At 37.9% G+C, this 26,062-nt stretch overlaps 1 protein-coding gene across 1 annotated transcript in view; it reads left to right on the forward strand.

The window, feature by feature from the left end:
- Positions 1-26,062, forward strand: part of MGAM2 (maltase-glucoamylase 2 (putative)) — a 104,471-nt gene that overhangs the window by 50,906 nt on the left and 27,503 nt on the right. The window contains exons 28-42 of the mRNA XM_021712652.1: positions 1,146-1,314; positions 2,133-2,229; positions 2,680-2,792; positions 3,303-3,428; positions 4,834-4,962; positions 6,455-6,562; positions 7,930-7,992; positions 8,774-8,908; positions 10,445-10,529; positions 11,784-11,922; positions 21,154-21,287; positions 21,889-21,923; positions 22,025-22,141; positions 22,727-22,875; positions 22,983-23,067. Of these exons, the coding sequence (XP_021568327.1) occupies positions 1,146-1,314; positions 2,133-2,229; positions 2,680-2,792; positions 3,303-3,428; positions 4,834-4,962; positions 6,455-6,562; positions 7,930-7,992; positions 8,774-8,908; positions 10,445-10,529; positions 11,784-11,922; positions 21,154-21,287; positions 21,889-21,923; positions 22,025-22,141; positions 22,727-22,875; positions 22,983-23,067 (1,684 nt within the window). The remainder of the gene's footprint in view (positions 1-1,145; positions 1,315-2,132; positions 2,230-2,679; positions 2,793-3,302; positions 3,429-4,833; positions 4,963-6,454; positions 6,563-7,929; positions 7,993-8,773; positions 8,909-10,444; positions 10,530-11,783; positions 11,923-21,153; positions 21,288-21,888; positions 21,924-22,024; positions 22,142-22,726; positions 22,876-22,982; positions 23,068-26,062) is intronic.

Here is a 26,062-nt window from a genome sequence, read left to right on the forward strand (position 1 = left end):
CCCTCTTCAATGGAAAATTTGTTTTCTATTAGTCATTCACAAAACAAGAAAAACCAATCAAGATTTAAAAAACTAATTAAGCCGGGCTCGGTGGCTCAGCCTGTAATCCCGCGCCTTTGGGAGGCTGAGGTGAGTGGATTATGTGAACTTGCGGGTTCAAGACCCACCTGGGCAGCGAGACCTCATCTCTACAATAAATAAAAAAATCAGCCGGGCGTGGTAGCGCCCGCCTGTAGTTCCAGCTTCTTGGAAGGCTGAGGCGGAAGGATCGCTGGAGCCCAGTAGATCGAGGCTGCGGTGGCCGGGAGGGGCCACTGCACTCCAGTCTGGGTGACAGAGTGAGACTCCAACTCAAAAAAAAAAAAAAGAAAGAAACTAATTAACTGTTATCTGATGTCAGATAAAGAACAATACATGTTCTACTCATTCTTGTTAGGTGGAACAGAAAACGCTGCTTAGTAATACAACAGATAAGCTAATATAGAAATCAGTTTCATATTATGGCTCATTAAGAAATAATAACTAAAGTGGCAGGAAAGAGGGTCAAAGGGTTTCGTGCAATATTTGCTTCTATGGACACTATAGACTCAAAACCTTTTTTGAACGTTAAGTATCAAAGAAATTGCCATCTCTCATCTCTTGTCCTGCTGCTGAATGGAATTAAGTGAAGATTTGGATTTTGCCTGGGGTGAGGTTTCTCATCCCAGAAGGAGCTGTCACATGTGGGTACATGTATGTCTTCTTCTCTTCTCTCTGCTGTTCCCCCAGTATCTTTGGCCAATCCAAAGAAACTATTCTAAGAGTTTTGCACTTTTCTATTGGAAAGTTTGCTTAGACCCCATCACTTATTCATGCATTTATTCAAGCTGATGTGCGAGGCACTGAGAACTAGAAATAAAAAAAGTGAATGAGTTTTTGCCCTCAAGGACCCAGAAAAGGAGCTCTTAGTCTTACAAACTATAGCATAAAAACGAAAACATAAACTTTGGTCCTAGTGATGACCTAGGTCATTTCACAATATTTGAGCCTGAATCCAAATTTGCAGTAATTCGGGAGGTCGCTGAAGCAACTAGACATTTTAAATGTGTTCCATGTTGTTCTGACCAGTGCTCTCCTGCTCAGCATGGTCTGCCTTTGTGTTGCAGTTGGGATTCTCAACTCCCTGGCTTCACCTTCAACGACATGTTCCTCTCCATTTCTACTCGCCTCCCCTCTCAGTACATCTATGGCTTTGGAGAAACTGAGCACACAGCTTTTAGAAGAAACATGAGCTGGAACACGTGGGGAATGTTTGCTCGCGATGAGCCACCAGCAGTAAGGACAGAGGAATAAGATTAGTAATTAGTTTGTCTCGTAGTAAATCCTTATGTACATATATGTTCATCAGCTTCATCTTACATTAAGAAATTCTGCTTACTTGTAATAGGCCACACTTCTCATTCTTGTGTCCCTGAAAGGCTTATGTGTGTATATATATATACATATATATATATTTTTTCCCCCCTGTTAACTATGGATTTATTTCACAAACTTTTATTTAATATATTCTATGTGCCAGGCACATTGCTAACTGCTTAGCTACAAATTTAATAAGACACGGTCTTTTCTCTCCAGAGGCTTATAGACTGGTGAGAGAAATAGATGCAGAAATAATGATGACACAGTGTAATCACTGAACAATGCAACGATAAACCAGGAAGGCATAAAGTAGGAGGACACAGCTTTTTACTTGGAGTGGAAAAGAGTGTTGAAGAAGGCTCTACAAAGGACGTGACACTGAGCAGAATTTGTTTTCAGAGCCTGATTGTATTGTATTTATTTATTCATTCATTTATTTTAGATTCAGGGGGTTCACATGCATATCCACTACATGGACATATTGTGTGGTGGTGGGGATTGGATCTCAGGTGGTCCATTCCCCAGATAGTGAACATTGTGCCCCGTAGGTAGTTTCTGAACCCTAGACTGCCTCCTCCCTCCCCTCTTCTTAGTGTCCCCAGTGTCTATTATTTCCCAAGGATGGAAGTAATAGAGCAGAACCCTTAATGCTGAGTAAACATTTGCTATTTGGGTTAAGATGCGGAAACAAGTTCTTGAATTTTCTCTTTTTTATTACCCCATGGGTCTCCCAGTACAAGAAGAATTCTTATGGTGTCCACCCTTACTACATGGCACTGGAGAAGGATGGCAGTGCCCATGGAGTGCTCCTGATGAACAGCAATGCCATGGGTAAGACAGAAGCACAGCCCAGTGACTACCATCAATAGCTGCAACCATTCTATTTGGATCTGGAATATCAATAGTCATAGAGACGTTTGGGGGGCAAGGAAAGTGGAAGAAGTAAACTGACTTTCCATTTACTCTTCTATTTATTCAAGGTTTAAAAAGTGCTTTGGACCCGATAATAGTTATAAAATTTTAAATAACTATGGTCCCTACTTTTGTGTAGCCTATTTTACTGTGAAATTTTGGCTCCTTTTCATAGAGTGATATAAGTTGTTGAGACTGTACATTATGTTTGGAGTACCTGCAAATCCATATCTGGTTCTAATAGAAGACTTTCTAGAAGAAGAAGCCATTAAAGAAAGAGTGAAAATATCAAATCTTAGAGCAGATTCTTTGCCTGGATGACTGATAACTCCAAGGATGCTCCTTAGAGATATATACTTTTTCTTACAGATATAACATTACAGCCCACTCCTGCCCTGACGTACCGTACCACAGGAGGGATTTTGGACTTTTATATGCTTTTGGGGCCAACTCCTGAACTTGTGACTCAACAATACACTGAGGTTAGAAGACAGTCTATCCACTGATAAATTATTAAATATTTATTGGGTATTACCATGTTATTAATACTGAAAAAAGCCAGGTGTTCTTTTTTTTTATAAACCTTGAGTGTCCCCACTAGATTATTGCTGTCTTTACTGAAAGTAGTGGTATCATTAGTCTTTCCTGAAAGTCATTAGTGTTATGGGGCTATAAAGACATTAATATTCTATCTGTCTCTTGACTGCTAAACAGCCTAAGAATCACTAATCAGTAATTACACCAAGTTCTTAGGTTTTCTAAAATGGAACTTCTTCCACAGAAGAATAGGAAAACTTCAATTACAATGTTTGTCTCATTTTGCATGCCAGTAGTTAGTTGTTCCACATTTATTGGACTTTCTTATCTTTCTTGAAGTTTCTTACATCAGACAATACTCAATAGAAATGCTAAAATTGATTCAAGTACAAGTTAACCATCTTTTTTTCCCTACTGAAGACGTCTGTCTAGATCTATTTTTCATTTTATTCTAGTTGATTGGTCGGCCAGCAATGATTCCTTACTGGGCCTTGGGATTCCAGCTGGGTCGCTATGGATACAAGAATGATACTGAAATCTCCAATTTGTATGATGCAATGGTGGAAGCCCAGATCCCCTATGTATGAACCCCTCACTCAGCTTGTTTAATTAGTTGTAGGAATTTGTGGCTAGCTGTATATTAAAATCAGCTTCATAGAAATGACTGCAGTGACTTCAGTATAAAAAATTTGTAGCTATGGAACTAGTCCTGTGTGAAACACATTGCTTTTTAAACTTATTTTATGCTACCCTTTTGAATCAAGATTCAAAACTGAGAACTGCATAAATCCTTCAGCAGTTAGTGGTGTTGGAGGATATTGGCACTCATTGTCTCATAAGTAAGATTATCCTGCAGTAGCCCTGGCTGGCTTAAGATATGACTCTGGGCAACGGCCTTGGAGAGATGGAGATCAAGTGACAAAATGAAACAAAGCAGCTAAAATGAAGCCTTCAGGTTCTCTAAAACACACATTCACACATAGGTATATCTTACAGTGACAACCTAGTTTTTCAGGAAAGCTTCAAGAAATATAGTTAATTGCTGTCAACAAGCAGAATTCCACAGACAGCATGCTCAACTCTTCTTATAATGATCATTTTTTTCAGCACTCATTTTTTTTCTGCTTTCAATTCATCTTCTGAGATTTTGGAGGATAATTCATGATTGGAAATTCAGAATAAAATAAAGTGCTACATGGTATTCTTCCCAAAGTTATTTGACACATACATGTAGTCTTAGTTTTTTTGTCAGAAGTTAGAAAATATAGGAAAATTTCAAGATGAAAAATCCAGGTATACCTTACCAAAGCAATAAATGTTAGTAATATGTTGGTTTATTCTTTTCCAAACTTTGGCTTCTGTACAAGTCTCTGTCTCTCCAAACAAGTGTCACCTAGAGTCTTAAGGCAATTCAGGTGACTATCAGGTTTAAAAGTAAAAAACACCTTTCTTTTTTTCAACTGAATATTAGCAGCTATTTTTTCAGCGATCATGGATGGAGTGAGTTTCGTGCACAGAAATCTGGGTTGGCACTGGGTAGAAAGTTACAGACATTCTAGAAAGCTATAATGTAATATAGTTCTAAATATACATAACGTCAGTCAAGTTTACTGTAGAGAAAAGCCAGATATGCAATCTCTTGTGTTTCCTAGGGAAATCTACTTGCTACTCTTGAACATTTCAACTAGCACTTTGATAGATTCACAGAATTTGAGATTTGAAGAGTATGAGAGACAAGAATTTAGGGAAGGAAAAAGGGAGAGGGCTTCCATTGGGGGAACAAAAGGACAAAGAGTGGACACAGGTCACCTGCATGCAAGAATCAGAAAGTAATTTTAATCTGCAGAATTGAAAAATTAGCACAAGGGAGTCGTGTGATGAGAAATGAAGAGGGGTCTGGGCTGGGGTCAGCAAGCAGCAAGACCTGGGGTCTGTCAGAGTAATTGGGTGCCCCATAGGAACACATCTTGCTTATTCCTTACTTAGGACGTCCAACATGTAGACATCGATTATATGAACAGAAAACTGGACTTCACCCTCAGCCCCAGCTTTCAAAACCTTGGTCTCCTGATTGAGCAAATGAAGGCAAATGGCATGAGATTTATTCTCATTCTGGTAAGTATTGAGACAGATTTGATCCCGTTTTTTGTTTCTATATCCATAGTTCCAAAATAATGCCATTGGGGAAACTAGATGAAGGTACAAGAAATGTCCCTATACATTTCTTTGCACCTACCTATGGATCTATAATTATTTTTTTAAGTTTTTAAAGGAAAATAAAGAAGGAAAGAACAAATGAAAAATTAGCTTTTAAAAGATGATACTTTGTAATATTTATTTTTCATAATTGTCACTGTGATATGAATACTGTTCTCTAGGTAGAGTTGGAACAATTGTGGACTGAAACACTGAACATAGCAACAACCAAAAAAATGTGTCTCACTGTTTCAGGCTATGCCTTCAAAGGAATAGCTGTATTTTAGACTCATATTTACCTTGGAGGATTACAAAAATCTTTTATGCTGTATCACCACCTACAATGATGAGGCTCAGGAGGCCCACTACTTAATTAAACTTATAAACAACTGAGTTAAGATCCAGAATATCAATTTATTATTTTACTATGGAAGCTTCATCTTGATAAATAAAGAGGTAGTTACCAGCAAATTATTCTTTCTCCTAGCTTCCAAAAATTAGAGCATTGCTTGGTATACTTTTGTTCATTTGTTAATTCAAGTATTTATTGAACCCTGGCTATTAAAAAATTGCTGCTCCAGAAGCTGTGTGTATGAGTTTACATGAGTATTATAAATTAGTAAGATGATGCTCCTTTTCTTATATGGTTTTGATTCTAGTGAAGGGAGATAGCCAATAAACACATACTTAAAAAGATAATTTTATATAATAATGATGTATATGACAATTGTGAAACAGCACAATATTATAGAGAGTAATTGGGGCAGGTATGAGACAGAGTGAATAGAGAAGGCTGCTTTAGGTGGATACGTTGGGACACAATACAATAAAGAAATTTCATGTTCTCTAGGAATATTGTTATTATTCTCTAGAAACACAATCATTTGGCTCTCTTTGCCTGAGGGTAATGTCTTATTAAGCTGATTTATCTCCAGAAGTTTTTCTCAAACATTAGCATGCTTTTTTTTTCTCAATAAATTTATAGAAAAACACCAGTATATTTTTGTAACTCTCAGTTATGTTTACTTTGTAGATTTGTGTGTCACTGGAAAAATCACTCATGTCATATTTCAATTTCTACAGGATTAAAAAAACTATCAGTTATATATTTGGGTGGTTACTTTCTATAAAATAGACTCCAATTATTGACACAGACTCTTCTACCCTTAGGAAGAGATTGTCCTTCATAAGGGTTGTATATCTTACTTTGGGTACCTGTGGCATTCTCCCATTTCAATTGGTGATATAACTAGTAGACACAAAGCAAATTATTCATGATTTCTTATTTTATTTTATATTTTGATATTGAGAGTTGTGATTTATTTTCACACCATGAACTATTAAATCTTTGGAGAGAAATTTCTTAGAGATATTTTCCTCATGTTTGCTGTTGTAAACTCTTTCACTGAAGGACCCAGCCATTTCTGGTAATGAGACACAATATCTCCCATTCACTAGAGGACAGGAAAGTGATGTGTTCATCAAATGGCCTGACACTAATGACATTGTCTGGGGAAAGGTAAGACTTGGGGCATGTGCCTATAATTAATCAACATCATAATGTCTTGATTTAAAAAGAGTTCTGAATAAATCTTGCAAAAATATATTGGGCAATTAATAAATCTTGAATGAGTAAGAATCAAGAATCTGTCTGATGCTGATTAGCTCAATAAACGTTAATAAGACCAAGGCTACCTACCTAATCCTCTAAAGTACTATTGAGCACTGATTTGTTGCCTAGAAATATTTTGATATTTAACAAACATTAATAACTCCTTTTGAGAATGACTCTCAAATCTGTGTCTCCCAGCTACCCACACTCAAAACATGCATGCATCTTTGACCTATGATTAGTAATATGCCTTTATATCTAAATGAATCATTAAGTCCCATAGATTCTCCTTCTTCTATTATATTGCTTAATTCTTTTTTATGACCTCAATCTTCATTTTCACTATGTCTGATCTATAGCAACAGCATTTTAGGTGGATTTCCTGACACCAGATGATAGTAGCTCTTATCCTGGATTGAAATTCTGTTCCTTAATTATACGGTGCTACTTCCTATTTCTCTGAGTACATGCTATGCTCACTTTGAATTTTGCCTTCTCAGCTTACCCAGAGAATATCTGCACTTCAAGATCAATCAAATCTTACCTTTAGAAAGCATTCAATAACTATGTTAGCTCTTCGTATTTTCTTTTTTCTGTATTATTGCCCTTAGAATAGCATACCGTGTAGTACTTATATACTATCTATGAACGCTTAGAAAACAAGCACTGTTTCGTACTTACATCTAAGTAGATAAATGCAGAAGATAAATGCCTGTCATGGGACATTTTCAATAAGTGCTTGCTGATTGAATTAATTAATGCACATAGTTAATGTTCTGCTAGTTACAGATAAAATTTTGTTAAGATATTAAGGATTTTTTTATGCTATGTATACTTGGGGCTCCCAATAGTTACAATAGTGTTAAAAATATTGAGGTTAAGTTTATGGGTTATGAAAGAAAATTAATCTTGTTTCTTTAGAGTCAAACTTCACATTTATTATTTATAAAGTGACATTGTTATAGCTCTATGAAAAACAGATAAGAGGGCTGAGTAATCGTTTGGAAGTTGATTGTTCAGAGCATATATTTAAGACATATTTAGTTAATTATTAACTTCAAAAATAAAATTTTGAAAACTGATGGAATAAGTCAAGAGACCCTACCCTACTTTCACCCTAACATAATTTTATATATTCCACCTTTTAAATTTAATTTATGGCAGAGATCCTTAAGCATTTTACAAAGTTACACGTCATTAGAGTCTAACCTTTGAAACATCTCATGGCCTATATACAATGATTCCTAAAGGTTTTAATTTTTCTTCTTCTCTAGGTTTGGCCAGACCTGCCCAATGTAAACGTAAATGGATCCCTTGACCATGAGACTCAGGTTAAGGTACAGAGTTGTACATAGATTTTTGCCAAAATTGCCCTACACATCTGGATATTTATGTTGACATTGCCCTACACATCTGGATATTTATGTTTTTTATTCTGATGTATAAGTAGCTTATCCTTTAATTACACTTGCATGTGCTTGTCCTTTGGTGGTTTCTTGGCAGAAAGAGATCCTCAAATGGAAAAGTCAACAACAGCTAAAACAGAACAGAATGGAAGGAAATCAATAGAATCTTCTCATGTGTTTGCTTTTAATGGACTGTGGTTTGTTGACATCTAATGTTGCTTGAAAAATAACAAACCAAAATGTAGAATATTTCACTAGAGTGATATCCATTGTGATCAGGTTAGATTTTAGTAAATTATCTACATACAAAGCAAAATACAAGTCAGTTGAAGGGAGGCATGGCTTAATGTCAACCTGGGCATCTAACATCCCCTGTGTTCTGGAGTTCACTTTTTCCTGGATGGCAAGTCCTTCTTCATTTCATTTGGCCAGTCTAGAAAAAGCATTTGCATCTCTAAAGTTCTATTGTTTAGAACTTAAAAAAGGGAACTTAAAATTTGTCTAAACTGCTGATAAGAAAATATAATGAAGTCACCCTTTACAGTAGTCTCTGTTTCTACTGTAAATTCTGTGCTGCTGCAGCAGATCTGAGGTTAAATCAGAGACTGAGCTGGGCAGGCACCAATTACTGCTCATCTCCCCTTTCTGTCCCCAGACTCCCCTTCCTGGGCAGGCTGAGTCCCCACCATGAGAGTACGTTTTGCTCTTACAGATGTACAAGGCCTACGTTGCTTTTCCTGACTTCTTTCGTAAAAGCACAGTGGCATGGTGGAAGAAGGAGATACAAGAGCTCTACATAAACCCTCGAGAGCCAGCAAAGAGCTTGAAGTTTGATGGATTGTGGATTGTAAGTGCACCCTTGATTGGTATTCTTTGGAAATATTAGTAGTCAAAACATTAGGAGGCAATTCAGAGACTAGTAAAGCAGGGGCCTAGGACTAGAAGGATGTAAGGAAGAAACACTGTTACAGAATCTAGGTACTGGGACCAACAGAAGCAGAGATTATTACTGGTCTGCCTAGGGACACATTGGTAGAAGTTGGAGCTCATGGAGGTGATGTGCCACTGATGGAGATTCCAGAGCAACAGGGAGAGGGAGAAATAAATACCCTGGCTTCTTTTACCTCCCACCCTCCAATCTCTTGCTAGTGTCACCCATTGGTCAAAACAACACAGAAACCAGTGATAAGAGAGACTGAGAACCCATTCTGTGACACAGAACAGAACTGGGAGTGGGAGAGGCATGATGCTGACATGAAGTAGACCTTGACCACAGTGCTGGTGCAGACTTCTCTGAGGGAATGAGTTAGAAGGCATGCTCAGATATTTGTTCTGTATGTCAGTTGCTCTAAAAGCAAGGCTTCCTGAGATGTCTCTGAGACATGTATCCAAGGGCAAGTGTATTTGTGATTTTCTAGAAATGAAAAGTCTATCAGTGTCCTGATTTTCTTCCCTACTATCCAGTGGCCTAAAATCTTAAGCAAGTTCTAGGCCAGCTCTGAGAAGCTGTTCAAGTTTGGGCCAGGCTGAAAGAAGCATATAATTCACCCAGGGACAAACCTATAAGCCCAAGGGCAGTCCTGGGGCCACCCTGGTCACTTGTACCTTTAGGATAGATAGGAACAGAGTAGACATGGAAAAGGACATAGATTAACCAAATAGGCAAATTAGACAGTGAAGAAAAGTGGGTAATTTTGAGGAATAAGAAATACTGACTGCTATGAGGTATTTTTTGAATGGAGAGAAATCTGTAACTGGCAAATTCAAAATAATAAATAATTCCCCAAATATTATACTTACCTTTGTCTTTAATATGTCCTACCTAAGATAATCAAACATTCAACATTTTAACTTTTCCACTGATAAAGTAGGCAATGAACATTCTCTCAGTAATAAATTCCCTGAAATCTTCAGACTTGTTTCTGAGTTATGTACAACGTTTTAGAAGTATATCTATGTTAGACAGTGAGACGCATCTTCTTGTGTTTAGTCCACAGTATTAGACTAAGATAGGGTAGGGGAAGATAATAGTAACCACTGGCCACAGATAAAAAGTGAGTAATCCATGCATAGGAAAACAAAACTGGGCATCTTGTGTGGGGGAAATGATCAAGAGATTTCCTCAGGCCCCAGATCCAGCAGTATCTTGTTATATTTACCACTATGAAGCAATCCTCATAAGTTTAAAAATGCCAACCAAGCGAGGACACTCTATTTTAGACCACAGAAATCCTTAGAGTTCATCTCACTCAATGCCAGGGAATAAACACAGTAAATTAAGCCACTAATATGACACAGTCATCTCCCTGAGTGAGTGTCCTCCGTAGCAAAAGCCACACTGTCCCTAACATAATGGAATTTTTTTTTTGTTAACTCATTTGAGGATATGAATGAGCCGTCAAACTTTGTGGATGGATCTGTCAAGAACTGCAACAGTGAAAGTCTAAATAAACCTCCCTATATGCCAGGTATGTAAAATAATTATTTCATCAAATTAGTCCCTGAAAGTTTTCCTCTTACTGTCAAAATGAATCCTAATTTTGAAGATAGAACACGCTCCCAAGCAAGACATGAAATCCCAAATAGAATAACCTTGAATAAGTGCAGATAAATAAATTACTAATCAGGCACAGAAATAATGACATGATGTGGTATGAAAGAAATCATATAACTCGTGCTACATTTAACTACATTGATAATTATAAACTGCAGTGCAAACAGAAATAGGATTATAGAAGCCCAGGGAAGGAAATGACTCACTTTGAAAAATACTGCACCAGGGCTGAGGTGGGAGGATGCCTTGAACCCAGGGGTATAAACCAATCTGGGTGACATAGTGAGGTTCCATCAACAAACAAAAATGCACTCTTATCTGTTTGTGGGACAAAATCTAGAATTCAAGCTTCTTGATATCTACCTCACTATTACACTGCCCATTGATCACTAAATCATTCATTTATACATTCATTCATTCATTTTTATCCTTCCTCTTTTAATTTAATACAGTCCTTGACTTACAATGATCTGACAATGATTTCTCAACCTTATGATGTTATAAAAGCGATATACATTCAGTAGAAATTGTACTTTGAGTACACAGACAACCATTCTATTTTTCAGTCTCACTATAGTATTTGATAAGTTACATAAGATATTCAACCACGTTATTACAAAATAGGCCTTGTGTTAGATGATTTTGCCCAACTGTAGGCTAACGTAAGTGGTCTGAGAACATTTAAATTAGACAGAGTAGATTAAATGGGTTTTCAACTTACAGTACTTTCAGCTTGCAATGGTTTTATTGGGATTTAACCCAGTAAGTTGATGGTCAAGTGCTGAAAAATCAGAAAAATTTAGAGACGCTAAAGCAGAATTGAGTGAAACAGAGATTTATTCTCTTGAGAACATTGCCATCTGGTGGAAGAAACAGTACTAACAATGAAGGAGTTTATTATGCTGACAAATGGGCTATGATAGGCCTCTATAAATTGTCAAGTTGGAGCAAGAAGAAAGGGGGCTGCTTTTCCCAGCTTGATACTCTCTCCTTACCCTTCATTCGTTATAAAGCCACAGGATGTTGATTCTGTAGACTAAAAATCTCTTTAAATTAGACCTGTTACTGGCAGCAAAGCTGATTGAAATAGAGAAATGCCAAAATGATGGGCATTTCTAGTGAACGTGCAAATAATGTTGTTTGGAAATAATTCAACATTTCCCCTCAGATTTGGAGTCCAGAGAGAAAGGCCTAAGCAGCAAGACCCTGTGCATGGAGAGTCAGCAGGTTCTGCCAGACGGTTCCATGGTGTGGCACTACAACGTGCACAGCCTGTATGGGTGGTCCCAGACCAGGCCCACATATGAGTGAGTGTGTTTTCATCACTGGCAGCAAAGAACATTTTTTTCATGTTACTTTTGTTATTTCATATTTGCATTGTATAGTATTTACATGATGCCAGTTAAATGTATTAATGTTGAAGTATCAGGTCTTGTTGCCCAAGCAACACAATATGTCTAAGTTCATTTATCAAGAAGGTTGCTAAATTCACCTATTTGAAGTGAGCAGTTAGGAAGTGTATATAATATGTTCACAGAGTTGTGCTGCTCTCACAAAAATAAAATTTTAAATCATTTTTAGCACTCCAAAAGGAAAATCTTTAATCATTAGCAATTATTCCCCCTTGTCCCTACTTCCTGAGCCCCAGCCATTACTAATCCTCTTTCTGTCTATATAGATTTCTGCCTATTGTGGACATTTCATGTAAATGGAACCCACAAAATGTGGTCTTTTGTGTCTGGCTTCCTTCACTTGGCATAATGCTTTCAAAGTTCATCCATGCTGTAGAATGCATCAGTAGTGATTTCCTTTCACTGATGAATAGTATTTCATTATGTAGGTATACCGTATTTTGTTTATCTATCTATTAATAAGTGAACATTTAGATTGTTTCTATTTTTTGTCTGTTATGAATGGTGATGCTAGGAATATTCATGTGCAAGATTTTAAGTGGAAATGTGTTTTCTTTACCTTGAATATATACCTAGGAGTGGAACTTATGAGTCATATAGTAACTGTAAGTTTAGTGTTTTGAAGAAATGTCAAACTGTTTTCTAAAGAAACTGTGCCATTTTACATTCCCATCAGCAGTGCATGAGGGAATTATGAGGTTGCACTTCTTTGCCAACAATTGGTACTGTTCATCTTTTAAAATTATAGACTTTCTAATAGGTGTGAAGTGATATCTAATTGTTCTTTTGACTTTATTTCCCTAATGACTAATGTTGTTAAGTATCTTTTCAAATGCTTATTGTCTGTTTGCATATTTTCTTTGCAGAAATGTCTACACAAATCCTTTGCTCTTTTAAAATATAATTATTTGTCTTTTTATTATTAAATTGTAAAAATTCTTTATATATTAGGAATACAAGTCCCATGTGAGACATATAATTTGCAAATACTTTCTTTCATTCTGTAGGCTTTGAACTTCCATAACGATGCTCTTGGAAGTACATCTAAAAAAGTTTTTTATGAAGTCTTCTTTATCCATTCATTCATTACTTGTGCTTTTGGTGTCATATTCAAGAAACTATTGCCTAACTCAAGGTCATGAAGATTTATTTCTATTTTTTTTAAGAGTTTTATAATTTTAGATATTACAATAAGATCTATGACCCATTTTGAATTGATTTTTGTGTCTGGTGTGAGATAGGGGTTCCATTTTATTCTTTCCCATGTGGAAAATATCACTCTTTCCTCCATTTTATTGTATTGGATCTTATCAAGAATCAACTGATAATAAATAAGAAGGCTCATTTCTGCATTCTCAATTCTACTATACCAGTCTCTCTCTAGCCTTATGCCAGTATCACGATGTCTTAATTAATAAAATGTCAATCTTCCAGTTTTGTTCTTTTTAAAGATTGTTCTGGCTATTATGGGTCCCCTGCATTGGATATAAATTTTAGAATCAGCTTGTCAATTTCTACCAAATAGTAACAAGGATTTTGATAGTTTTATATTAAATCTGTAGATCAATTTGGGGGTGTTGCCACTTTAAAAATATGTCTTCTCGCCGGGCACGGTGGCTCAAGCCTGTAATCTCAGCACTTTGACAGGCCAAGGCGAGAGGATTACCTGAACTCAGGGGTTCAAGATTAGCCTAGGTAACTTGGTGAGACCTCGCCTCTACAAGACATCAAAAAATAAGCCGGGCGTGGTAACGTGTGCCTGTAGTTTCAACTACTTGGAAGGCTAAGGCGGAAGGATCACCTGAGCCCAGCAGGTCGAGGCTGCAGTGGCCGTGAGCGTGCCACTGTACTGCACTCCAGCTTGGGCGACAGAGACTCCAACTCAAAAAAATATATATATGTTTCTGACCCATTCACATGAGGTGTCTTTCTCTTTATTTAGATCTTTAATTTCTCTCAACAATTACTTGTAGATTTCAATGTATGCATTTCTGGCCATTATTTATATAAATATTTTTCTGCCCATTTTTTCTTTCTTTTCTCCTTCTGAGATTCCTATTAAACCATATATTGATACTCTTGATAATGCCCCACAAGTTTCTGAGGCTCTGTTCATTTTTCTTTATCTTTCCTGTTCCTTATATTGGATCATCTCTTTTGACTTATCTTCAATTTACTGGTTTTTCTCTTTCACCAGTTCAAACCTGATGTTGAGTCTGGTCCTCCTGGTGAATGTTTAATTTCAATTATTATATTTTTCCACTCCAGAATTTCATTTCTATTTGGTTTCTCCTTTAATAATTTATAATTATTTATTGATATTTTTTCTTTAGTGAGACATCATTATCATGCTTTCCTTTAATTTTTTAGATATGTTTTCCCTTAATTCTTTAAACATATTTATAACAGCTCATAAAAAGTCCTTATCTACTAAGTGCCCCCAGCAACATTTTCTTTTGGCACCTTTTTTTGAGTATATGAATTATTTTTCTATTTCATTTTATGGCTTAATTTTCCTTGTTGACAACTGAACATTTTATTTTTTTATTAATTTTTTTATTTTAAAGATGTGAGGTACAATTCAGGTTAGGTATACAAATGTTCATGTTGTATGAGGTGTTGAGGTGTTCCCCTCCCTCCTTCAACTGCCAATCCCATCCCCCTCCCCTGGCAGTTTCCTGCTACTCCCAAACTCTTTCTTATAGTATTACAGTAATTGTTCAAGGTCTGCTTACGCGTGAGAACATATGGTACTCTGTTTTTTGTTTCTGTGATAGATCATTGAGTATGATAGCTCATATCCATCCAAGTTGCTGTGAAATCCACGTTTGTCTTTCTTTATGGCTGCATAATATTTCATTGTGTATATGTATCACATCGTTAAAATCTAGTCCTGCTTCAATGGGCAGCATGGTGGGTTCCATGTTTTTGCTATTGTGAATACAGCTGCAACAAACATGCATGTGCAGGTATCTTTTTGGTAGAATGACTTGAGTTCCTCCAGGTATATACCCAATAGGAGGATTGCTGGGTCATATGGAAGACCAATTTCTAATTCTTTCAGAAATCACCACACTGTCTTCCAAAGAGGACAACTGGACATTTTAGATAATAAATTGCAACAACTCTGACACATATTCCTCCTACATACCCTGCAGGATTTGTGTTGTTACTGTTCTTCTTGTTTTACTTGTTGTTGCTTATTTGTTTAGCCTTTTCTGGCTATTTCTTTAGATTCTATATTCCCCTGCAAACAAACGTGGCTACTAAGTTATCTGCTATCTTTTTAAAAGTTTTTAAAATTTTTTTTATTTTAAGCCTCATTTCTTTGGGGGTATCCCTGGATCAGTACAATGTAGTGGTCAACCAATGATTGTTCAAAAGATTTTCTTGTCCAAGAAAAACTTTCACCAGATAAAGTTAAACAGACAAGGAAGGCTTGATTCAAAGCAATTACAGTAGAGAAAGGCCTGATCTCAGTTTGAGTTCAACACCATTGGAACAATGGTCTGCAGAGTATTCGAGAGTTGGGGTGGGGAAAATGTAGGCCACATGTATTTGTTAATTGACCTTACTCAAAGGGAAGGTAAACTTTCTTCTGCCTTCATGGCAGAGTAGCTTTACAACGTGAACTCAGGTGACCCTGCCGAACTCAGGCTCCTTTCCTCCTCCAGAGACTGGGAGATAGGGGCACTATCTTCCTGTATGGTTGTTACATTTCAGATAGATGGCTCCAGGTCCTTGAGAAAGACATTCTGGCAAGCAGCCTTTAAGAAGACTTACATCTAAAAGTGACAGACAAAGAATTTACAGTTATATTTTTGCTAAAACAAATACTGTAAGAATGGGAGGTTAGGGGCCTAAGAGCCAGGAAAAAGCTTTGTCTATAGTTTAGTTACATTGAAGGGAACTGTAAGGCCATTTCAGTCACCTTCAATGCCTTGAAGATCCCTGATGGAATCTGTGTGAACAGGACACATTCCAACTTCAGGAAGTTTGTAAGACAGCCTTACTTTGAATTTCTTGCTTGCTCAGGGCCTCAAATTCAGCCAGTAGATGGCATCTTCTCCTTTCGTGGTTTTTTTCTGGGGAGACAGCCTTGTGCATATGCAGCTCTAGATCTTGAATAATATGTCCGAGCTTTCTAAAGTTCTCTACGGTTCTAATTCTACAAAATTAACTTTAGATTTCCAGCCAAGCTTTTGTTTGCCCAATTAAGATCATGGCCTTAGTTGCCACACATTGACACTTTTTGGTAATGGTAATTTCCTGAAAGTGAAGATGCTGGCTCTTGTTTCCTGTGACATTGAGCTGGAGAAGGGGTAGGGTGAGACTAACCCCATGTTAAAATACCACAGACCTCACTGTCTGGCTAAGACTTGGTAGTTTCTCTTGGTTAGGTGATTTTCAATCCTTTCTATGGCTGATTAGTTTCTTGAGTTTTGAAATGGTTGATTTTAGTTGTTCTGTTTTCATCATTTAGTGGGAGAATGAGTTTACTACAGATATCTTCATTCCACCATTCCAAAACCTTTCATGGTTCTGATTTAAAGATTATTACTTATTAGTTTTAGTTAGATTTTTCTGTAGATGTTGTCTTATTTAAAAACACTTTAAGTACTTTTATGTGCAGAAAACTTCTCAGAGATCTAAGTGCTATAGGTATAATATAGTCACCATTTTCCAGAGTCATAGGAAAATTTCAGATTTATTCTTTCATTTCTTCCCAGGACAGAGTATGATATTTTCTATTTATATGTCCATTGCTGCTCAAAGTGTCTAAGCCTTCTGCCCTCTTTCCTTGGGGCTTATGAGAATCCCAGACTATTTGATTCTAGGCTATCCACAGGTGATGAATCAAAGTGGTGTTCCACACTCAGAGATACTTGGTCTTGGTCTTCCTAACAGATCTTCTTCCCTTTCACTTTATTTTTACATCTTCATCTTTCAGTTGTTCTTCCACAGTCTATTTTCCTTTCCCTAGCTTTGTTACAGTTCAAGTAATGCTCCGCTCCTCCCCTTGATACCAATACATCAAAGAGTCAGGGAACTGGTAGAAAGAAGTTTATTTCTGAGTTTGAATACAGAGAACAGAGTGGGACTCAAGTTTAGCCAGTAGATGGCTCTGCTTGCCCTCCGAGCTTTTACAGTTCACCTCTACAATCCAGAGTTGTCAATACCTATACATTTCTAAAATGACTCTGCTTGCCCTCCAGGCTTTTACAGTTCACTTTTACAGTCCAGAGTTGTCAATACCTATACATTAGCCAAGTGACCAGCAGAGCCTTGTACAGAACTTAAGTTACAGTTGCATTTTATATTTAGTGACATTTAGAGTAAAGAAAGCTTACAAGGCCTCAGATATAATGCATTGCAAAAGTTATGCAAATTACAAGACTTAAGATTACATTGATACTATGTGGCTCAAAGAAAGGGAGTAAATAGGGATTTACATCTCTGGGGATGGTCTGCTGGGAAGTCCCAGATCCCCTGAAGCTAATTACCGGGAATGCGCAGAAGACAAGGGGATTTTCAGTAATGTGCTCAGTAATGTGCAGGAGTGCTTGAATCCCCCCCGCTGTGCCCTTCTCTAGGGGCTTTGGCAATATGGACGGACATTAGTGGGTCTCTGTATCAGCTTGAGGGCTTCTGACCAGGGAAAAACTGTTTTTTTCAGGAAAACATGTATATCAATATGCAAAATACACAAAAAACAGATAGAGGTCTTACAGCTTCAGACATAACCTTACTTAAGAAATATACAAGGATAAATAAGTCACAGTATTTGCTCTCAAGGACCTCATTGTCTGCTTAGAGGAGTCAAACAATAAAAGGGGAAAACAACTAACCCTATTGGGATAATTCAGAAAGACATCATAGAAGTGACATTTGAATGTCTTTTACGGAAGAGTAGAGATTTTCTTTCACAAAAAGGTGCTTGCAGGGCAAAGAAAGCAGCACTATGAAGACATAATAACCTGGTAGAGTTTCTGGCACCCTTCCTACATGCCATTCCCTCCTCCCTCTGCAGGGGAATTTGTCATTCATACAGTCCCTCCCCATCTTTGTCTTCATGGATGCCTGCCCCACAAATGATCCCTCTCCTCTCCATGGACGTCATTTCTTCATGAATTGTTTTTATCTTCCCTCTACTGATATAGTAGCTCATTAATGCCACTTACTAGTTAAGCTTTTCCATCTTTTTTTTTTTTTGAGTTGGAGTCTCACTCTGTCGCCCAGACTGGAGTGCAGTGGGCCGCTCCCAGCCACTGCAGCCTCGCCTGCTGGACTCCAGGATCCTTCTGCCTCAGTCTTTCAAATAGCTGGAACTGCAGTCATGTGCTACCATGCCCAGCTAATTTTTTGATTTACTGTAGAGATGACGTCTCGCCAAGTTGCCCAGGCGGGTCTCGAACCCGCGGGCTCAGGCAATTCACTCACTTCGGCCTCCCTTAAGCACTGGGATTACAGGCTGAGCCACAGAGCCCAGCAGCTTTTTCATCTTTCAACTAACTAAAATTAAATGATAAAATTAACCCACAAGTACTTGGCATATTACAAGCACTCTTAACACCAGCAGTTTTTTTTTCTTATTCCTTACCATCAGCAATTGAAAATGTCCCAATCTTTCTGGCTTTGACCCATATCCTACTCCAAGTATCATCTAATCTCTCTACTTCCCTTCATATCCAAGCTGTTTGAAGGAGCTATCTATGCATGCTACTATTTTTTTTTCTTCCCGTACATCTTGATTTTTCTTTACTAATCACATGTGCTGATCATTCCAAGTTTGACCTGGCTAACCTCTTAGCACATACAATCTAAAGACAGGTTTGAATCTATTTCTTCCATGAAAACCTTTCAGATTACTCCATCCCGTCTATTTCTCCCCTTCTCTTAACTATTAACTTTGAAGTATGGTCCATATTTTAACACTTATCTCCTCTATACACTTTGTTGAGGGACAAGGCCCATGTCTGCTTTGTTGTTTACTGTCTAAGCACTGAACCATTTCTATTTCCTCTTATGAAGATGCCTTTCTTTGCCAGCCCTTAGTGCCTACGTTGATCGGGGAGCTCACAGCTCAGGACAGTGGTCAGTTTTGTTTACTGACACTAAAATCTGACAAGTTTTAGTCTGAACAAATGAAAGAATGGGCTGCTGATCTGCATGCTGCTCCCTCTGCTGACATATGATCTTCCTTGTCCTTTTGCTAACCTCACAGAGTCTTGACTGGGCTTTCCCACCTAGATTCAGGATGTTTATGCATTTATTTCACTAGCCTCAGCTTCAGAAGCTTGTTTGCAGGTTCTCCTTCCAGTCCTTTCAAGCCTGTGTTCCTCCTAAGGTGGGGTTCAGTCATTTTCTTTCACACTATATAGCTGTTCTCTTGGGTGAACACACTAACGGCTTTAAATACACTTGCATGCAGATAACCCCCTAATCTATGTTTTCAGCCCAGACCTTTCTCTTGAGCTTTGAACCTAGAATTGCCCATTGATGTCTATTTATGTTATTCCACGGGCACTACAAGCCTAATATTTATAATGTTGAAATTCATCTATCTTTCCCTTAAACCTGCTCTTCTACGTTCTTTATTCAAGTAAATGTAACCAAGCCGAAATGGTCATTTAGGTCATTCTAGGTTCTTCCTTCTTTTCCCACTTTCAGCCAGTAACGAAGTTCTTTGCATCCCTCACATTCATCCTTGCTCTGTATCCCTGCCTTATTCCAGGCCTTCGTTGTCTCTTATCTAGACGATTATGAAACAATCTAAGTATTCCCACGGCCATTTCTTTTTTTTTTAATTCTTGAAAAAAAAATTGTTTGTATTGTTTTTAGAGACAGGGCCTTACTCTGTCACCTAAGCTGGAACGCAGTGGTGTAGTCATAGCTCACTGGAGCATTGAACTGGGCTCAAATGATCTTCCCACCTCAGCCTCCCAAGTAGTTGGGACTACAGGAGGGCCACTGGGCTTGGCTAATTTTTGCATTTTTTGTAAAAATGGGGTCTCGCTTTGTTGCCCAGGCTGTCATAAATTTCCAGGCTCTTGCTATTAACAGCTTCAGCTGGGATTATAAGCATAAGCCACCGCACCTGACTTCTGCACCTCCATTTCTTTACCACATAGACACACATGCACACATATACATACTTCTAACTTGCGTACAATTAAATCTATACTTTCACCTCATTAGGTTTTTTTCCCCATTGCTTTTATTTTTTGAAATTTTTTAAATTATAGAAATCAGATGGTTTATATTTCCTTTCAATTTTAATAGAGTGTGTGTGTGTGTGTGTGTGTGTGTGTGTTTGTGTATCTCCATTCATTCTTCATTTTGGTGTAAAATATTAGAAATGGGCTAGTTCCTACCACAGTAGCTAGCTACTATTTGTGACATCATTTATTGAATAATTCATCCATGTCTATTGATTCATGATGCTTTCTTTAGCAAATATTTGAATTGCATATGTACTAGGATCTGTTAATAGACTTTCTCTTTTTTTCCATTGATTTTTTTCTCCCACACAGTTGTTTTCATTTTCTAAGTATGCATGAAGATGCTGCATCTTCCACTGAGGAATATTTAAATATCTGCCTGTATTTGCAAAACATATCTGACTTTTTGAGGTATAAGATGGTAGAGTGACCATTACCCAAAAAACTAGTTCTTATCTGGATCTCAGATCTGCCTCTTTAAATAATCTTTGATAAGTAACAGTAAGAAGAGTGCAAGGAAACCTTATTCACAAAGTTGAGAAACAGTACACATGAAAGTGACCAATACAATACCAGGATAGGAGAATTGTTCCATAAATAGCTGTCCTACTCCTCATTCTCACTCCTTCCTCTTACCTCCATGGAGATAACTAATTAATTAGATTTTAAAAATAAAACCCACATTCTTGTTACAGATGTATTTCTAGTCTTGCTGTGAAGTTCATTGGGAATCTCAGCATTGCTTTTAGATAACAGATTGTCCCTGGGAAGAAGTTCTCTGCCTCAGAATGGAGTACTACAACCACTCCATGCTCCAAGTTGCAGCTACTCAAAGTAGTGAAGTTCTGTAGCTGTCTAGTCTCAAATTCACCTTCAATTCACCTTCTTGATTTCCTCCAACCAGAGCCGTACAGGAGGTGACAGGGCAGCGAGGGATCATCATCACACGCTCCACTTTTCCTTCTTCTGGCCATTGGGGAGGACACTGGCTGGGAGACAACATGGCTGCCTGGGACCAGCTGGGAAAATCTATCATTGGTATGTGGGTTCATTCCCATGGGCCTGTCCTGGGAGAGAGGAGACTGAAGAGTGTGCTATTCAGCAGCACTAGTTAGGTCTAGGTCATCATCTAGCTGGACAGTAAAATCATCAAGAGTTGAGTACTCTATGGGCATGATTTTTAATTTATACGTATCTTTCAACTTTTTCATGATGAATCGCCTGGAGCTTTCGTTTTGTTTTCTTTTGTTTTGTTTTTTTGAGTTGGAGTCTCACTCCATTGCCTAGGCTGGAGTGCAGTGGCATGTTTACAGCCACCCCAGCGTCGACCTGCTGGGCTCAGGCAATCCTTCCACCTCAGCCTTCCAAGTAACCGAAACTACAGGTGACACTACCATGCCCAGTTAATTTTTGATTTATTGAAGAGACGAGGTCTTGCCAAGTTGCTGGGGCTGGTCTCGAACCCATGGACTTAGGCAATTCACTCGCCTTGTTCTCCCAAAATGCTGGGTTTATAAGGTGAGCCACAGAGCCCGGCCAGCCTGGAGCTTTCTAATGCGGTAACAAAATGTCAGGCCAAACTTCCCCTGTCCCCCCGAAGTGTTCCTTTACCCAACACAGTCACGTCTTCTCCTTGCAGGCATGATGGAATTCAGCCTCTTTGGAATACCTTATGTAAGTCACACTGGGGGCCATTACTAATTACCCAGCCAGATTTCAGTGAGTCAGCAACTCTCAAAATTCTCACTTTACACTCTCATTTTGCATCTTTTCAGACAGGCGCAGATATTTGTGGGTTCTTTGGAGATGCTGAATATGAGATGTGTGTTCGCTGGATGCAGCTGGGGGCCTTTTATCCATTTTCCAGAAACCACAACAACATCGGGACAAGGGTGGGGCAACTGTTCATGTTGAAAGTGTTTTGCTTCATGGTGAAGGTGTTCTGTACCTTCAAATCATAACTTATTTTTGATCCTCATGCATATCATAAAAATCATAAAAATCACCAGAATCTTAATTTCTTAGAAAACCCACAGAGTTCAGAACCCCAGAGTTATCAATAATTTTTAAGAATATACTTTTCCTCATCTCCCAGGGAATTTGTTCCTATGAGAATATAAGTTTTTACAGCTTTCCATGGGGTTGAAATTAAAAAAAAAGCTGCCTTTGCTTTTACAGTTACTGAATTTGTATTATATTCAAATTCATCCAAGATGTGTCAGTTCTACTCCTTGAACTGCATAGAGACCTAGCTCACCACGCATGGGCAGGTCCAAAGCCAGGCTTGTTCAGCAGGCTTAGGTATGATAATAAGGAATGGGAAGCAAGAAATTCTATTTTTTTAGGGTGACAGGGATGGGGGAAGACTAGAAATGGAGAGAGAAGTGGTGTGTAATCTACATATGGAATAAGTACCTGCTGATTATTTTCTGATATGGCACTAGTGTGATCTGTTATATACTCCCTTATCCCTACAGAGACAAGATCCTGTGGCTTGGAATTCAACCTTTGAGATGATCTCCAGAAAAGTTCTCCAAACCAGATACACACTGCTGCCTTATCTCTATACTCTAATGCATGAAGCTCATGTAAAGGGCAGCACTGTCGTGCGGTCTCTTCTCCATGAGTGAGTACAATCTCTTTCCCCAAGCAGCAGGCTTGGGTGTGTATTGTAAATAACCCTCTGTGATAGTCATCAGAATATGGGTGAATTTCTTACACTTGTTTTTTAAGGTTTACAGATGACAAAACAACATGGGATATATACAATCAGTTCATGCTAGGTCCTGCCATCTTAATCAGCCCTGTGCTGAAAAGTGTGAGTTGTTTTTTGTTTTATTATTATTATTATTTAATCTTAGACAGAAAATCCTTCAATCACATAATCTAAAATCACAGGAAAAGGATTTTAAAGATCATACTTGTCTTGTCCAGCTCATTATTTTCAGGCAAATGCCTTTGTAGGATCTAAAGAGGATCTTTTTCTTTTTTCTTGATCTCCCTTAATGAAAACCGCACAACACTGATTGATTTGTCATTTTAGAATTTTGTCATCCTAAACACCCTTTTAAAATTTACATTTTTTTAAACATATTTTTATTTTAAAATTGTGGAGTACAGTTAAGGGTTAGGTATATAAATATGCATCGTTCAGGCATCCTTGTTGATAAGGGGTGTCCCCCGTCCCCAGAGAGATATTGACTACTGTTAATCCCACCACCCTTGCCCTCCCTGCCGCCCCCCATGGTTTTCCACCACTGTCGATCCTTTTCTTATAGTATTATGATAGATGTTCAAGGTCCACTTATGAGTGAGAACATGTGATACTCAGATCTTTGTTGCTATGAAAGACCACTCAGTATTATAGACTCTAGTTTCATCCAGGTTGCTGTGAAATTCATGATTTTGTTCTTTTTTATAGCTGCGTAGTATTCTATCATGTATATGTACCACATTTTTTTAATCCAGTCCTCTTTTGATGGACAGCATGGTTGGTTCCAGGTTCTTGCTATTGTGAACAATGCTGCGATAAACATACGTGTGCAGGTATCTTTTTCATAGAGTGATTTGAGTTCTTCAGGGTGTATTCCCAGTAGGGGGCTTGTGGGGTCATATGGGAGGTTGGTATTTAGAGTTTTTAGGAATCGCCATACTGCTTTCCACAGAGGTTGCACTAGTTTACACTCCCACCAACAGTGTAGCAGTGTTCCCTTTTCACCACATCCTCTCCAGCATCTGTTATTTTTTGAGTTATTGATAATTGTCATTCAGACTGGAGTTAGGTGGTATCTCAGTGTAGTTTTAATTTGCATCTCCTTGATGATTAGTGAGGTTGAACATTTCTTCATGTGTCTGTTGGCCGCTCTTATGTCTTCTTTTGTGAAGTGTCTGTTCATATCTTTTGCCCACTTTGTAATGGGGTTGTTTGTTTTTTCTTTTCAGTATGTTTGAGTTTCTTGTAGATCCAAGATGTTAGGCTTTTGTCAGACATGGAATTGGCAAATACTTTTACCCAGTCTGTAGGCTGTCTCCCTGCTCTCTTGATGGTTTCTTTGGCTTTGCAGAAGCTTGTGAGTTTAATGAAGTCCCACTTGTCTATCTTATCTCTTATGGCTCGTGCGTTTTGGGTTTTGTTCAGGAATTGAATGCCAGTTCCAACTTCCAAAAGGGGGTGTCCTGCATTTTCTAAAGTTCTTATGGTTTGGGGTTTTACATTTAGGTCTCTGACCCATTTAGAGTTAAATTTTGTGTATGGGGATAGATAGGGGTCTTGTTTGAGTCTTCTGCATGTGGTCAGCCAGTTTTCCCAGCACCATTTACTGAATAGGTTCTCCTCTCCCCAGTGGTAGGTGGTGGAGGCTTTGTCGAGGACGAGTTGGTTGAGAAATTGAGGTTTTGCTTCTGGAATCTCAATTCTATTCCATTGGTCTATATGCCTGTTCCCCAATACCAAGCGGTTTTGATTATTGTAGCTTTAGAGTAAAGTTTGAAGTCTGATAATGTGATATCACCTGCTTTGGTTTTTTTGCTGAGGATTGTTCTGTCTATTCTTGGTCGTCTGTGTTTCCATATAAATTCCTGTATTGTTTTTTCTAGGTCTGAGAAGAATGTTGCTGGTTATTTGATGGGTATTGCATTGAATCTGTAGATTGCCTTAGGTAAGGGGGACATCTTCACAATGTTGATTCTTCCAATATCTGATTTTTCCACTTGTTTGTGTCATCTTTGATTTCTTTGAGCAGTGTTTTGTAGTTTTCATTGTAAACATTTTTCACATCCCTGATTAGGAAGATGCCAAGGTATTTCATATTTTTGTGGCAATTCTGAGTTGGGATTGTGCTTTTTATTTGGGTTTCTGTTTGTTTATTATTAGTGTAAAGAAATGTGATTGTCTTTTGCACATTTACCCTGAGACTTTGCCAAAGTCCTTTATCAGTGCAAGAAGGCTTTTGACAGATTCTCTTGGGTTTTCAAGGTACACAATGATGTCATCTACAAAGAGAGATAACTTGATTTCCTCTTTTCCTATTGGATACTCCTGATCGCCTTCTCTTTTCTGATTGCTCTAGCCAGGACTTCCAATACTATATTGAACAGGAGGGGAGAGAGTGGGCATCCTTGTCTTGTTCCAGTTTTCAGGGGAAATGGTTCCAATTTTTGTCTGTTTAGGAATATGCTAGCTATGGGTTTCTTGTAGATGACTTTTACTATTTTGAGGTATGTTCCATGTATGCCTAGATGTTTGAGGATTTTTATCAAGAAGGGATGCTATATTTTATCAAAAGCTTTTTCTGCATCTAGTGATATAATCATGTGGTTTTTGTTCTGACGTCTGTTGATGTATTTAATTACATTTATTGTCTTGTGAATGTTGAACCAGCCTTGCATCCTAGGGATGAAGCTTACTTGGTCATGATGGATGATTTTTGAGATGTATTGTTGAATCCGGTTTGCTAGGCTCTTGTTGACAATTTTAGCATCTATGTTCATCAAAGCTATTGGCCTGTAGTTCTCTTTCCTTGTTGGGTCTTTATCTGGTTTGGGTATCAATGTGTTGTTAGCTTCATAAAACGATTTGGGGAGAGTTTCATCTTTCTCAATCGCCTGGAATACTTTCAGTAGAATTAGTATCAGCTCCTCCTTAAATGTCTTGTAGAATTCTGATGGAAAGCCATCTGGTCCAGGGTTTTTTTGTAGGTAGTTTTCTTATTACATAGTCAATTTCTTTGATTGTTATTGCTCTATTTAGGGTCTTGATTTCTTCTTGTTTCAACCTAGGCAGGTTGTGTGATGTCAGAAAGTCTTCCATTTCC

This window comes from Carlito syrichta, unplaced genomic scaffold (genome assembly GCF_000164805.1).
Source record: "Carlito syrichta isolate Samal-C Ts95f unplaced genomic scaffold, Tarsius_syrichta-2.0.1 Scaffold303563, whole genome shotgun sequence".
Taxonomy (NCBI): Eukaryota; Metazoa; Chordata; class Mammalia; order Primates; family Tarsiidae; genus Carlito; species Carlito syrichta.